At 40.1% G+C, this 16,391-nt stretch overlaps 1 protein-coding gene across 4 annotated transcripts in view; it reads left to right on the top strand.

The window, feature by feature from the left end:
- The window catches only part of fynb (FYN proto-oncogene, Src family tyrosine kinase b), a 91,979-nt gene that overhangs the window by 62,208 nt on the left and 13,380 nt on the right, over positions 1 to 16,391 (top strand). For all 4 annotated transcript variants that reach the window (XM_026340938.1, XM_026340939.1, XM_026340941.2 and 1 more), the window contains 2 exons: positions 8,975 to 9,231; positions 13,270 to 13,366. In XM_026340938.1, the coding sequence (XP_026196723.1) occupies positions 8,985 to 9,231; positions 13,270 to 13,366 (344 nt within the window). In that variant the 5' untranslated portion in view covers positions 8,975 to 8,984. The remainder of the gene's footprint in view (positions 1 to 8,974; positions 9,232 to 13,269; positions 13,367 to 16,391) is intronic.

A 16,391-nucleotide genomic window follows, 5' to 3' on the forward strand; every position in this document is an offset into this window, starting at 1 on the left:
ATTTGAGGAGGAGATCATGGCAGATACTAGAGCAACAATGGTAACAAACTCCTTTAATTCGTTATTTGCCAAACATTCTCCTTGCTGTAATAGAAGTGGAATGAGTTGAGGTGGATCCACTTAGCCAAAGACAAAGAGAAATTAAGTCAAATCAATAAAAAAGGTGGACAATACAATACACTATGGGGGAATAATGTGTCCATATTTAAATGTTTTAACCTAATTAAGCCCAAGTTAAATTTAGTATTACTTTAGTACTTGCAAGACTGTACATTGTGACATAACCAAAAAATATGTTGAATAGTATTGTTTTAAATTATATTGTGATCATAAACATGTTATAAATATTGTGATGTATTGTAGTTTATGACAATGTTGTTCACCCCTACCCTCAACTCTACACTCACTAATAATTGTACTTGCCATGCAAATTAAGTCTGTTAAGTAGCACAACACTAAAATGGAAAAGAGCTCTATAATATGTCATGTGTGTCCTTTTGAAGGATATATGTTCCCACACATGTCCCAGTCTGTCTGAAACAAATTACTAGTCAACCTCTTCACCCTGCTTTCACTATTTTGAAGCCAGAGGTATTTTCATTCAAACAGACACAATTCAACTGGGATTTACTTCAGCCCACTAATGACCAAAGGGAAGGAAAAAGTCTTTCCTGAGGGGTTAATATGATGGGGTTTGCCTTCCTACTTCACCAACCCCAACATTGCCGACTTCATTTTACTCCTCCTTCTTTACTCTTCATCACCTCCCTATTAAATATAAATGCAGGCATCTCCCTCAGTGGCTGCTCCCAAACGACATGACATACCTTCAGCTCTTCACTGCCATTGCATGAATTATTTACCTGGAATGGCACATGCCTCTGAACTAAGCTCCCAACACCGTTCTGTATTCCTTCAGTTTTTTTCTTAGAAATGGTGCACAGCTATACAGCCCCTTATTATATTTGGGCATGAATTAGTTGTCATCCCATTAATGCCTCTAATTGTCCTCTTTACATCTTCAGGTGATATAGGTCTTTGGCTCTAATTAAAGAACCTAATGAATTTAGTCCATCCAGTGTTATAGGACTAGCCTCATGCATTAACTAATTTTAAAGCTGACTCCACTACCAGAACCAATCAGGGTTCTTTATATATGAAAATATACATATTTCAGATACTCCCTGTTAGCAAAACAATGCTATGAATGTAGAGCTTTTTTCTGAGCAGCAAGAGACTTACAGAGTAAACAGCAAAACAGCCCCTATGGCAAGCAGGTGGCAGCTTTTTCTGTGAAGGAGGAATAATTAATCAGCAAATGGGGCTGCATGAAAAGGAGGGAAGGAAGGGATAAATAAAGAGATAAAAGAGCCTTCAGTTCAAAGAGAGCAGTCAGTGATAAGCTTGGCCCTTACTGGGCCTGCAGAAGGCTGTGGTGGAAGGAATTGGACAAACAGGGTTTATGACTGTCAAGGCTGTCTTTGGAAGAAAGCAGGTTGCATTTAACATAAATCCAGCAATCTGACTGCTTAAACAATTGTTATAATTAATTAAAGTTGGTAAGAAAAACACAGTAATTGTAATGTGCCATAAATTTACGCTACGAGATTTTTGTTTTTTACATACGTTTCCTACACATCATCTTTATCAAAACATACATATCATTCTGGCATACTGCTAAAAACTAGACAGTTTTAAATTGAATTGCTGACTGAACATTCATTGCATTTAATTCTTCTGCATTCAGTAATAATTCGGCAGCAATACTTCAGTTCAATTCAATTCAATTTTATTTCTATAGCGCCAATTTACAACAGAAGTTATCTCAAGGCACTTTACAGTGTAAGGTTTAAGACCTTACAGAAAATATTTATACAAACAATTATAGAGAAAACCCAACAATCCCATTTGAGCAAGCTTTAGGCAACAGTGGAGAGGAAAAACTCCCTTTAGAGGAAGAAACCTCCAGCAGAACCAGGCTCATAGTGGGCGGCCATCTGCCTCGACCGGTTGGGGTGAGTGGAAAGAGAAGAGAGAAAAGAACAGCAGGCAATAAAGACAACAACAAGTATCAAGAACATTGGGCAGATGAACTGGATTCTGGAGATGTACAGCTCCAGGCCGAGGATACCTGCAGAAAAGTACAGAGAGAGGGAGACAGAGAGGAGGAAACACAACTAAAAGAGAGAGAAGACATTTGAATAGATAGAGGAGAAAGGAGAGAGGAGAGGAGCTCAGTTTATCAGTAGAGGTCCCCCAGCAGAATAACCTATATCAGCATAACTAAGAGATGGTTCAGAGTCACCTGATCCATCTCTAACTATAAGCTTTATAAAAAAGGAAAGTTTTAAGTCTAGTCTTAAATGTAGAGACGGTGTCTGCCTCCCGAACCTGAACTGGGAGCTGGTTCCACAGGAGAGGGGCTTGGTAGCTAAAGGCTCTGCCTCCCATTCTACATTTGGAAACTCTAGGAACCACAAGTAAACCTGCAGTCTGAGAACGGAGAGTTCTGCTTGGAAAATAAGGAACTATGAGGTCTTTAAGAAAAGATGGAGCCTGATTATTAAGGGATTTATAAGTTAGGAGAAGAATTTTAAATTCAATTCTGGATTTAACAGCATTTTGGATTAACTGGAGGCTCTTTAATGAGTTATTGGGACATCCCATTAATAAGGAATTACAATAGTCCAGTCTGGAAGTAACAAATGCATGGACTAGTTTTTCAGCATCACTTTGGGACAGGATGCTCCTAATTTTAGCAATGTTTCTTAGGTGAAAAAAGGCAGTTCTAGAGATTTCTTTGATGTATGAAGTGAAGGAGATATCCTGATCAAAGATAACTCCGAGGTTTCTTACAGTATTACTTGAGGCCAGAACTAAGTCATCAATGGTGAGAATGTGTTTAGACATAGTGTCTCTGAGATTTTTAGGCCCAAACAGTATAACCTCTGTCTTGTCTGGATTTAGGAGAAGGAAATTGGAGGACATCCAGGTCTTTATGTCTTTTAAGCATTCCTGAAGTTTGACTAATTGATTAGTTTCTCCTGGTTTCATAGATAAATATAGCTGGGTATCATCTGCATAACAATGGAAATTTATAGAGTGTTTCCTAATAATATTGCCTAAAGGGGACATATATAAAGTGAAAAGAATCGGTCCAAGCACGGATCCCTGTGGAACTCCATAGCTGACTTTGCTGTGCATGGAAGACTCATCATTAACGTGTACAAACTGAAATCTATCCGATAGATACAATTTAAACCACTCTAGTGCTGTTCCTTTGATCCCAATGACATGTTCCAGTCTGTGTAATAAAATGTTGTGATCTATAGTGTCGAATGCAGCACTAAGATCTAACATGACGAGTATAGAGAGTAGACCATTGTCTGATGCTAATAGAAGATCATTAGTGACCTTTACCAGTGCTGTTTCTGTACTATGATGTCCTCTAAATCCTGACTGGAAATCTTCATACAAGTTATTGCTACGCAGGTGGTCGTACAATTGCTTAGAAACTATCTTTTCAAGGATTTTAGAGATAAAGGGCAGATTGGATATTGGTCTATAATTCGCTAAGACCCCTGAGTCCAGAGTAGGCTTTTTGAGTAGGGGCTTGACTACAGCAACCTTAAAAGCCTGTGGTACGTAGCCTGTTTGTAAAGACAGATTGATCTGATCTAATATGGACGTGCTGATCAAAGGTAAGACATCCTTGAGGAGTCTAGTCGGGATGGGATCTAAGAGACATGTTGATGGTTTAGAGGAATTAATTACTGAAATTAATTCAGAATGATCTACGGGGAGGAAGCAGTCTAAGTACGAGCGTGGATCTAGATCTAGATCTACTTCAGTGCACCTGTGCCTCAGTTAGAAGTTGTCCAGAAATCCTAAGGTTGGTAGTTCAGTTCCTGATTCCTCTTGGTCAAATGTCAGGGTCAAGAGACTGAAACCCCGTAATAGTGCCATGATAGCAGCACCAACTATTTCATCTGATGATAGATCATCAACATCATTTCCAATGTATTAATTGTTTTATTTAACATTTTTCACAGCATTTCCGGAAATGTTCTAGAAATTCTTTTTGTAGCTGTTTTTTAGCAATCTGAACAGATGCATCCAAGCTTGTTGGCTTTTTTATAGCCATTTTTCCAACATAGATTTTACAAATGTACCTAGGCACCCAGTTATCTATGAAGGAAAACAATGCTCTTAACCACTCTTAAACCTTCATACATAGCTTTGATTGTTTGATTTCTCCAGGCAAACAGTTGTCAACAAGCACAACACTAGACTTTTTAATCTTGATACCAAAGTCTGGAATATTTGTACTTAGACATCTGTTGTTTTTACAAGGTGTAACATCACCAAAATAGCATTATGTGTCATTTAACTACTTGGCGGTGCAATATCAACATGTGATGTAAAAGTGGGTAAGGAATGTAACCTTGTCATTCAGAGGCCTTGTGGCTCTTAGAACAGTGTCTGTCTCTGCCAGCAGCAGACTAGAACAATAAAACTAACTGGGCCTCTGGTAGCAGCACATACAGGCATTACTGTCTGCTTGATGTGTCACTCATAGTGACAACAGTGACTCCATAGTGCTTTACATATCACAGTGGTTAGAGGTATTCTCGTATGGATTTTTATGCATGAATGTTTGTTTGTGTCAGTATCATCTTTTGTCATCAGCCTCTAATCAAAAATCCATCAAAACCACCCACATCTAGTCCCATGTGCCCAGCTGTAGTGCTAAGCCATTTCGGATCCCCAAAATAGACTTGATCCGTCATCATCCTTCCTCCATCATTTAACAACTGTACACCAACAGCTTTCCATCCTGCTCAGAGGGATCAATACACTTGTTTCCATTCCAAAAGCCAATTCAGTCTGCCTCTGCCAGTCAAGGGTTATGTAAAGAGTCAGAATGCAGAGTGGCGTGTGGTCTCTGTCAGTGCGTGGCTTGTGCTGTGAGCAGATACGATTAGAAACGCTCTGCTGTCTTGCACAAAGCATAGCATTGGCGCTCTCGTCACTTGGCCCCCTGCCTGTGGCAGCATTAGAATGCTCGTTCACGACATCATCGGGGCGGGTGCTGCAACACAGCATGTGTATCTGAGGCAGCCATTTCACTCTGCCCATGGGTTCAATGACAAGTCATTAGATATTCAAGTCAAAATAAGTTGGTTACAAGAGGTGCAGTGCCCTTACAGATTTAGCCACTTAAATAAGCTGTTTCATGGTGTCACTCACTATTGTGTTCACTGGCTTCTGAGCCAGGAAGCTAATCCAACCATTCACGCAGCAGGCAGAGAGAGAAGGGACGTCACACTCAGGTTATCTTGTTGGGTTTAAAAAAGAAATCGCAAATAATGCGATTTTCTCCTTCCAACACCCTTCACTTCCTGTGACAACCTCTGATTGTACTGACGGGCATCTCGGCCCCTGTCTGCAGCAGCATGCCATCTGACAGATAGGTCTGTAATTATGCTGAAAGAGTGGTCACGGTGTGTCAGTCAGTATGAGGCTACTGTTCTAATTGGAGAGAGGTTTTTTTCTCATTGGCTTGATCATATTGTGAATGCTGGGACCTTGACATAGAAAGTTGCATGGAATGTTAACACTGTTAGAATAATGATAAATGATAAACTAATCGATTGTTTTCAACTATGCTGCACAATCATCCTACAAAATCCCAGCAGCTGACATGGCAAATGTACAGAAAACACAAATGTTGTCAAAAAGGTAAAGTGATTAAATGAGCTAAACACCAGAGCAGTATCTGTTGTAAAACTGTAAATATACAGGTAAACTTTTTGGAAACACCTGTCAACTGAAAAAGTGTAAAAATGTAAAATGTTGCCATCCCAGTATGCAAGCCATTATTACCCAATATGAGCATGGGTTCAGTTGAACTTTACATGGACTTTGCTGAAGTAAATGGGTAGTTCATTTCACATGGACCCCAACTTTTAGCCTGGGGAACGGTTATGTTGGCCATGGACACCATTAGGAATGATCCTGTGGGAAACATCGATATCCACAGCACTTTTTACAACTGTATGAAGCCAGTAGACAAATGGTGTCATTGGTTAAAGTATCATCTTTTCAGTCTCTTGTCTCTGTGAGCGTGTCATTAGATTGGCCTGTGGTCTACTCAACTTAGAGTGATTATTGTTTGTCAGTAGGAGAATGAGGCTCCTTCCTATGGCCCTCCAATTGTTTATTGCTGCTGCTAAGAGGGGGAAGCCCACACTCCTTCATTATTCGTCTCTCTCTGTCCTCACAGTGTGTCTAGTGAATAAATTTCCTTCTCCTCTCTCCAGTCAGATGAGGCGACTGAGACAGGAGACAGCAGGAAGGCAGGGGAGGGAATAGAGCAGGGAGTGAAATATATTCTCAAGTGACACATTTGAGGACAGACTGGAACTGAAGGCCAGACCAGCACTTTGTCTTCCAAGGAGAGCCTAGATTTATTGCCCATAGTGTCTGCACTGATAAACCGTGCCAACAGTTAAAACCACACGGTTATTTTCATCCATGTTTTGCAGAGAAACAATTAGAAAGCATTAATGCCTCTGGGAGTACACAAAATTGTCCACGGGTAATTTCATCTCTCACTGCTGTGTGACTCTTAGCATTTAATTTTGCTGAGGAAAAAAACATCCTAGCTTAGTCATGAATGAACTATTTAGAACAGATTTTAAGACTGTTGAGTTACATTGTATTACAAAAAAAAGGCAAAAAGAGTTAATACAGTAATACAGGATTCATGTGGCATTTGCCTTATGTTTTCAAAACATAGATTTATTTTCAGAACACAGTACATAACTGCTTTCACAGTTATAACTTAAATTGCAACATTTGTGAAGTGCTGATGTAACGTCATTAATTAATGTCTGACTCTGACACTGACACATTGTCTCTGAATCTAAGTATCAGTTTTGTACATCAACCATTCCAAGAATGTTTACTTATATACTTAAACTCATATGCTCTTCCTCAGCAAGGGGAAAGGCAGCATTGTTTTGTGCAATTTTATAGACAGGAGGTAAAGAACAAACATTTACATTAAAAATAATGTAGAGCTACAGACGGCTGAAAGATGCAGAGTTCAACTTTATATACAGTATCACAGCACTTTGTCAGTTTTAACCACGTACATTTTAGCTTATGCAGCTCTAGGCATTACTTTATTTAACTAAATTTGAATTCAGGCCCAGCAACAAAGTGCAAAGTATACTTAGATCCAAACTGCAAAAATGTTAAGAACTTTACATTTAAGGGAAAACTTTAGATAAATTAACTAGTCACAAACGTTCCTGAAAAATAAATCTCTTTGACACATACTCTTCCCAGTGGAAAGCAGGATGATAAATGACGAAAGATTTGAGATAAATGATAACAAGGTTTATAAAATGAACATTGTTTTCATTGAAAAGTGCTTCTGACTTTAGCACATCAAATCTATTTAAACAAGTCTTGCTTTCTTCCCCACATGTAAAAATTTATGAAAAAATTTAGCTTTTACTTCATCAGCTTTTCATAAAATCATAACTACTTTGTATTCTCAGCCATCTTTCTCTTGATAGATTGAAGACAATACAACATTTTATCTCAGCTTGACACTGCGGACTAAAGCAGTTTCACACCTTTAGCTACAAAGTGGAGGTGTGGATCACTGAAGAAAGGACTGCATCTTAAATTAGCATCACAAAATGCCAAAGGTGAACTTTGCCCCCAGTGGGCTTTACAGTCTAGAGCCAACCTTTGAACCAGATAAGACAGAACTTCCAAAAAATCTTTTAACAGGACCTCTGTGGGTCAGTTGGTAAACAAGTTGTCCAACTGCAGGGTTAATTTTGATTTGTTGATTGGTCACGTGCCACTTGGACAAGACACTGAAACTCCGTCATCTATTTACAATAAATTCCTCATAGGGATCAATAAAGTATGCTGGAAATATATGAATAATATAATAATATGTTTGATGTTCTGATTCCTGCTTCATTAGCTTTGGCTGATTAGAGTTTTCTAGGTCCTTTAGTGCTAGAAAAAAATCACCATTTTAACCTTTAAAAATAAAAAAGGACTTCTGAAGCAATCTGTGGTGTATTTATTCAAGCTGCTGAGTGTTATAGATAATAAAGAGAATAATAGAGAGTGATTTATTCATATAGATAGTAAAAATAGAGCTGAATGCTCATAGAAGACAGGTGAAGATTCTTACTTCTAGCTACTCAGGATGACTTTGATTGTTCAGCTCTATGATAAGACTGTCTTCCCTACATCATCCATTAAGATCAACAGGGTGATGTGAAAGCACAACACTGTGCCTCCATATCCCCCTTCTCTTTGTCAAGCCTCCCCAACATCAGTGTGATAAAAATACATTATTCCTACTGACCAAGAAAGAGAAACACTGTTTGTGTGAGTCTCCGAGAGACCAGGCTGTGTGTCTTGCTATAAAAATAGGTCCCTTCCTCCCAGAGCAGATGAGTGAAAGGACGTCCTTTATAGAGAAAGCAGTGTGAAGTGAAAACCTTGAACAGAGTGATGAGGTTAGTTCTGTTTGGCGTGCTGTGCCGACGAGTGCTTCTCTGTCGGCTTCTTAACAGAATGTTTCATCCTATCGTTTCACACGTCAAGCTTATAGTACAGTTATATCTGTTGAATTCATTGTCTGCATCACGGCTCTGGCCTATTTGTGTGTTTTTTTGTTTGTTTGTTTTTTAAATAGTCAATGTAAATTTTCAACCGTCACTTTCAGTTAAGGGTTATGATCTAAATGCGTACTTACACACTCTCAACTGCCGTCTTTTATAAATCTCCAGAGGTTTTTATCAAACCGAAGTCTTCCTTCCTTTATCTGATTTGTTCTGATTTTTCTAGCTATTTTTCTTTTCTTTTATTTGTCACTCAAGTACTGTTTTGTTTAAACCAGCCTAATATCTCCTCATTCTGTTGTTGTCCACAGATTATAGATAATGGGCTGTGTGCAATGCAAGGATAAGGAAGCAACCAAACTCACAGACGAACGAGACACCAGCATCTCACAGGCAGCGGGCTACCGCTATGGCGCCGACCCCACGCCACAGCACTACCCCAACTTTGGGGTCACCGCCATCCCCAATTACAACAACTTCCATGCCCCTGTCGGACAGGGGATGACCGTCTTCGGAGGGGTCAGCACTTCCTCTCACACTGGAACCCTTAGAACTCGGGGTGGCACAGGTAAGGGATGTGTTCTGTTGAATGTTAGGTAGGAGTGATTATCATCATTGGGTGCAAGCTGACAAATGTTATTCCTGTTTGCACTTTGCAAATAGGAAACCTCAGGTATAATGCTCTGATATGTATTAAAGACTCACCCAGTGCAAACCTAAATGATTAATGGCAAACAGTAATACTGAATTATGATGATGTTCATGAAATCAGTACTCTTTTATTAAATAGGAATTCTTTCATCAACACATTTTTTGTGCTTTAAACCCATTGCACATTGAAAGGTCAAGGCCAAATACAGTCACAGCTGAAAGTGACTGAACTTTAAAATAGCCCCAAGACATAAAATCCCAGCATAGTGCAGTCCTCAAGTAGGTGTTTTTTCATAGTTTAGGTATGATCACAACCTGTGTACTGGGCAGGTCCAGAGAATCACGGCAACTGGTTTGTAAAGTTGATACAAAAAGGAAGAAGAACACTGGTCAAAACCTTTCCTGTCACCTCTGTGCTATGTAGGAGCCAGTTCACTCATAGCCACCTACACACATATACCTGTGTATACAAAAGCTCAAACTGGGATACTTTGTGCTGTGAAAGACTTCCCATGGCATCCTAAAATCCTGACAATTCTCACCTCATAGCTGCTGCTACTGCTTCACTCCCAGCAACCCGGCCCTGACAGGAACGTCCGGCTGGCATTAGCACAGGGCTTTAGGCCCATTGTGTAGGTAGGGAATATTCCTAGACAGGATATCCTTTATGTTTGACTGAGCCCAGGCTGCTGTGCAGAGGAACTCAGCATTTCCACGCAACAAAGCAGGAGTCTGCTGCCTCCAACATGTGGATTATTTTCTGCACTGTATAATCTAAATCCACACCGTGGAAGAGCAGCAGAGAGAGGTTTAACTTTTTAATTTTCTCCCAGTGGGGAAATTTGGACATAAGCCACGCTGCCCTCTCAGCCTGTCTTATAATACAGTTGCTTAGCTTGTTTGCCTAACAGCCACAACCAACTCTTCAGTCGCAGTGCAGAGGAACCCATATTGGTGTTGGCATCAGACATGTTGATTAGTTGATCTGATGTCATTTTCTCGAAATTAGTTCAGTTAGTTCTATGACTTTACATAACTAAATGGGTGGGATCCCAGCAGACAATTGAAGTGAATCAATAAACCTACCTAGCACCCACATCTGCTGACTTAATGGAACATTTGAACATGGCAAACCACAGCTGTGATGCATTAACGATCTTGTTGTAGTTGTAAAGGTTAGAAAACCACAGTGTTTCAATCAGACACGCTGTTTTTAACAGTCTACCCCCCTTTATCTTTGTTTGTTATCACATGAATAGCAGTAGGTCCTCTCAATCTGCAGTCAAATCTGTATGAGCCTCACAAACCTTCTTCATGTCAACACTGCTTCCCGGAAAGCCTCAGCCTGGCAAGAGTGTCTGAAGTGAAATTACTTGAATAAATGTGATCAAGAGAGTATAAGTGGACTTTCAAGAAGTGTCCTTTCAACTTCCATTTGTCAAACACTCGTAGCTATTAAAACACAGGTTAATAGCTGCTGTCACATTAGACCTGTCAAAATAGAGTGCTGTTTTTGTCTTATCTCACTACTCTTGCCTTATTTTGTGTGGCAAGTCAACTTCAGCTAAACTGGAAATGAAATGGAAAATGCCTTTATCTCTATGCTTTAATTTTTATTTATTTTTGCCACATTTTTATAAATGACAATTAACATAGGGTGGTATGGAATTCAGACATATCAGTTCAAACATCATGACAGAGGGTGACAGAACACTGGAAAAGTTTGGTGACAGCCGATATTACAGCTGTGTTGAGTTTTATGGACATGGACAAAGCCCTATTACAGTGATGCACTGTAAGTACATGTTCTGTCACACTAGTTTTATTTAATGGGAGCTCTTATAGAGCTAATATAGAAATACTTTTTGAGGACAATGCTTGCTCCTAGAACTGTCCACTAACATGTTAGGTCTGAATGTAGATTGTTCTATCCTCTTTATTAATAATTGATTTTTGTCACGTTGAACATGTCTGTACCCAGTAGCATTGCTGATATATTGTAGGCAAAACAGAGCTAGTATTCAGGAAGTGAAACATTATGTGCGTTTGTCTGTATTTTCAACCAGGTGATAGGACATCTTGACCTACTAAGTCAAAGGCAACTAGGTTGGTTGTTTTAGTGTTTATTTTAGTGAGTCTTAGTCAGTAGAACTGTACATAGTGTTTTCAGATGAATTACATAACCCCATTACTTGAGTTTTACACTACGCTAGTTTTACACTGGCAAATTTCAACTTTCACAACAACTCTCTTGCTTGAGTGTGAAAAGCATTGCAGTTTGCTTTTATCACAGGCCAGCAGTATGCAGGAAGCTGTGGATCTCAGCTTTAAGTAAATTGTGCTAAAACCTGGAGTGACACTGAGAATCCTGGATATAAAAACACTTTCCACTACCTTTTTGCAAACCAATTCTGTACTTTCCTTCACCCATGTCCTTCAGTAGAGTTGTTGGTGAGATAGTATTGGAATGACTGAGAAGGTTTTTTCAGGTCACCTCTTTATCTAGAGAGGTTTTAGCCTTGCTGAGGGGAGGCAGTGCCGATTCTAGCTTTTGTGACAGGACAGTTTTCAAAGCACCCCCTGGCTGTCCTGCAAGGCAGGGTTCACAGCACTGTCAGTTTGTGCAATTCAGGTGGCAAATGAGCGTCAGGCAAGCAGAATCATTTAACCTAAAAAAAAACAAGTTTGCACTTGCAAAGCATGACACTATATACAAATTTAAATCAAGCAAAAATGAAGGATTAATCTTTTCAGAATGTAGTTTTACATTTTACCTATGTTTACACTAACTGTAGCAGTACTAAAATGGCACCTAGTTGCACTGATTTAGTTTGACCCCCGAGAATCCAACACCTACAATATGTGTATAAAATATTTTTTTCTTCACATTTTGCACTGTTAGGTTATCTTTGTGTTCATCTGAATGTTGAACAATGTGCTGTTTCTCCTCTTCACAATTTCATTTGTATTGTTAATTGTACTGCAGTTATCTGTTAACACATCCCACAAGGAGCCTAAAATGCTTTATCACTTTTGCCACAAGCAAGCAATGAGATTGTAAGTATGAGAAAAAAAATCCTGTAACAGATGTGCTACTGGAAAACGCTGAGAGTGACTGATCTTTTTTACTTATGTGATGAAACTAAAATGAGTGGGATTAGTTCGGGGAGACGTTGGAGAGGGGATAAGAGAAAGTGACTTTATGAAAAGATTTGATTTTAATTCTGCAAAGGGTGACCCTCTATCTAGGGTTGTGAGGTATAGAAAAAAAAGTAACAATTTTCATAACAGTCAGTTTCGCCATATAAGTCAAGTCACCATTTCTGTCAAGCTGAAAGGTTCCCATTACTGTCTTAGTATTAAATGATGTGACTATATCAGCTAACTCAGCCTCTCAAATCCATCATTTTTGACCATGCTTACTGGCATTATGCCTTTCAATAAAATGCAATAAAAGCAGAGATATCACTGTGTCTCTTTGTTTTATCATAAGGCATGGCGCTGGAGACAGGGTCAAAAGAAAGCATGTTTCTATCCACTACAAGAATGCAATTAGCAGGGGTCGTCATAAACAGCTGGTGCCACCATTGAAGAAGAAGAAGGCACAGAAACATTATTTAAAGAGCACCAATCAAAGATTCAAGATAAATGCAGCAATAACAAAACCTTCCAGAGTCATCCTGTGGGGGACAGTAAATAACTTTACCAAATTTCATGCCAATCCACCAAGTGGACAGTGAAATATTTCACAGGATAATTGAAATACAGTATTCATTCTATTGGTGGAACCAGATAAAAATAGCATGGACCTGTTGGCCTGTTGCCACTCAGGGTGATCATCGGTTGTCATGTTCACATTAAAGTCATCTGGAGCTTCTGAGTGTGAAATTGGGAGCTTCATTTTCCCCCACTGATCTGCCAAGTGCTGACACTTGAGTTTTTATCCGTCCTGCAGGAGTCACCCTCTTTGTGGCACTTTATGACTATGAGGCGCGGACAGAAGATGACCTCAGCTTCAGGAAAGGAGAAAGGTTCCAGATTATCAACAGCACGTAAGTTGATGCAGCTGCTTATCACTCTGTCTGTACTTGAGAGAAATTCAAGTTTCTGTCGCTGTCATAAGGGAGATGATGTTTGCTCGTGGGAGGTGAGGTTTTTTAGCTGAGGTAAAAAGGCATTTTACTCACAGAAATTAGGTATTTTGGTTTCATAATCTGGAGCAAAATAGAACCCAAATTTGGTTTGGGCTCTATAAAGCTATAAAAGCATGTTCAACTGTTACAAGCATCTGGGTGAACCCAAACACAGTTTTTGATGTTTGAAAAACATCTTAAAGCCAGTAAAATGTATGAAATTGTGAAGGAAGCCAGGATTGGAAGGAGCTTTATATAGGGCGCAATCTTAAAATACTGCACAGTATTTCAAATTATGTAAAAGTGGTGGTTTCAAACATGCAATATGAATATCAAGAGTGAAGCCAGTTTATTTAAGGTTTGGGTTTGCACAGGGTGGAGCAGGGTCTCCAGCCAGCAGTGATGAGTGTCAGTCACGTTCCTCCAAGACTTCCCTCTGAACTTGGACAGGAAGAGCCCTGTTACACCCACAGTGAAGTTGGCCAGCCTTTGTTCCAGTCAGCAGAGCTGAAGACAACCTGTGTGTGTGTGTGTGTGTGTGTGTGTGTGTGTGTGTGTGTGTGTGTGTGTGTGTGTGTGTGTGTGTGTGTGTGTGTGTGTGTGTGTGTGTGTGTGTGTGTGTGTGTGTGTGTGGAGAGACATGGTTATCTGCCAGCTCTTTAACCATCCTGGCCTGAGTGTATGCTGAATGGTTTTGATTTTCTTTCTGTCTGCATGGGGCTGTGCCTCAGCCTGCTGGAGCTGACCTCAGCTGCCCAACTGTTTGTTTGGGTTTCTGCTGCGGTGCAGTGACATTCGAGGAGGCAGGGAGAGTGCTGGGACTGTTCTGCTTAAGATGTGATTATAATTAGGCTGCTCTGCGCGTGTACTGCAGACTTACAGCAGGTTTACTATGTCTCCATTATTTTATAATCAGGTTGATTGCCAGTATGTAGCTTTCACTGCACTCTGAGGACTTCTATGCAAATGCATAAACCAGTCAGTGGAATAACACTAGAATAGGACAATGAAGCCAGTTTAATTGGATCTTCAAGTGAAACATGATTAAAACTATGTGAATGGTATTTACTGTGCATCAGTGTAGTAAAAAACACACCAATTGTGTCATGTTGCATGAAAGTCAATTGACAACACTCTTGAATTGTGTTAATCGTGATTTCAGAATTCAGTAAGAGTCATTGCTTAGTAATAATGTTTAATACAGACTAATTTTGACAATGTCTGCTCTGAATCATGTCCCAACAGTAGTGGAACATGACTAAAATCTGATTCAAATGTTAATTGTGATGGATTATTAGACAAGTCATAAAGGTGTTTGTTAATCAGTTTCTTTTTCCATAAACATAAATGAGTAGCTTCCTGGAATGATTGAACTGCATCATAACTCTAAATGGTGCTGTGTGGTATTATTATTTTATTATTTAAACCAAATTTAGTTTCATTGATGAAGGCCTGATGCATCATTTCAACTTTAGTAACATGATGGAAGGGAGGAAAATCATCCTTGAGTTCTGTTCAGTTGTAGTGTTTTCCTAGGAGAGGAGTAGACTTAAACGATTCACTGTGAGACGCTGAATAAATGTTTTTAGTTGTATTAATGTACAATGTAATGTTCCAGTGTCTGCAGATCTTCCCTCGATTGTGCAAATCTCCAGCAACCTTCACCAATCACAGCATTAGGGTGAGAGTCAGAGCCACCACTAAGACCACAGGTTGTGGTCCATTTGAGTTTAATACTAAGATAAAAACAATCAGAGTTGGTGGTTATTTTATAGGCTGCTTTAAGAATTTTTAAGTTTTAACCAACCAAAACAAAGAAATGGCTCCATATTTCCCCACCAGGAAGGCATTCCTGGCAGTGTGGAGAAGGACTTTACTTAGATCCCTTCACCTCACCCATTTATCACCTCACCCTTTGGCCCAACAAGGTCGGTCTTCCTCCTCACCACACCCAGTAAGCATCCTGTCCCAGCCGGCGTCTCGCACATTCCATCACACAACTTGGCCCCTGCTGGGCCTCAACTGAAGCAGGAAGACGCCCTCATTAGAGCCTACATTCCCTGCTCTCCCTCCCCTCTCGCTCTCTCCTCCTCCTCCTTAACAGGAGACAGACAGATCTGCATCCTCACCCCTTCTCTCGTCCTGCTCTCCTCCGCCTCTCCTCTCCACCTCTCTTCATCCTACACAGGCCTTGCTGCCTCAATCGTGGACTGAACTTCTTCTAGCCAGCCACACTGACCCCTGCTGGGTATAGGTGGAGAAAACTATGAAATACTAGCTGCTCTAGCCTGTCAGAACTGGAGAGAAATGAGTGACAGATGCCCAAACAGGCAACGTCCGTGTCAAACAGGGACACCAGAGATCCCGTAGTGTCTCGCTGACAGACGCCACTGCTGTCCCTCTTTGTTTGGTGCTGGCATCCTCCAGGAAACAGAGCTCTGCCTCTGAATGTTTAGAAGGTGCTGCATTCAGTTCAGGCTGTTTATATCCACCATGAGTGTGTTATTGTGACAGACATAATCAGGAAATAGCTCCTGTGTTACTGAATGCTACAAGTTAGTAAATAAAATGAATATTGTTCTGATTCAGCTGCAGGATATGAATAGACACACAGTGGTGTTGTGAATGGTCGTCGGTGCCATGTGACTCCTCTCAGTCAACATCTTGTGTTTAATTACTGTATTCTCTCATCAGCAGTCACCACGGGGACGGAGGATTTGAATCCATTTAAAGACAGGAGGGACATCTTTTGTTTACTGTTGTTGTTGTTTTCTGTCTTTTTGCAGCAGAGCAGAGTTGGTTTAAGGGGGTTTGTTTCTGCACGACAAAAGACTGGGCCCCACCCTGCCCTGTCTTTTAATGTCTCTCCGGCTCCACACAAATACACATACCGCTATATCTTAAGCCACCCAAGGACATCCTCTCACTTCTGCATACTTCTTTC

Source organism: Anabas testudineus, chromosome 24 (genome assembly GCF_900324465.2).
Source record: "Anabas testudineus chromosome 24, fAnaTes1.2, whole genome shotgun sequence".
Classification (NCBI taxonomy): Eukaryota; Metazoa; Chordata; class Actinopteri; order Anabantiformes; family Anabantidae; genus Anabas; species Anabas testudineus.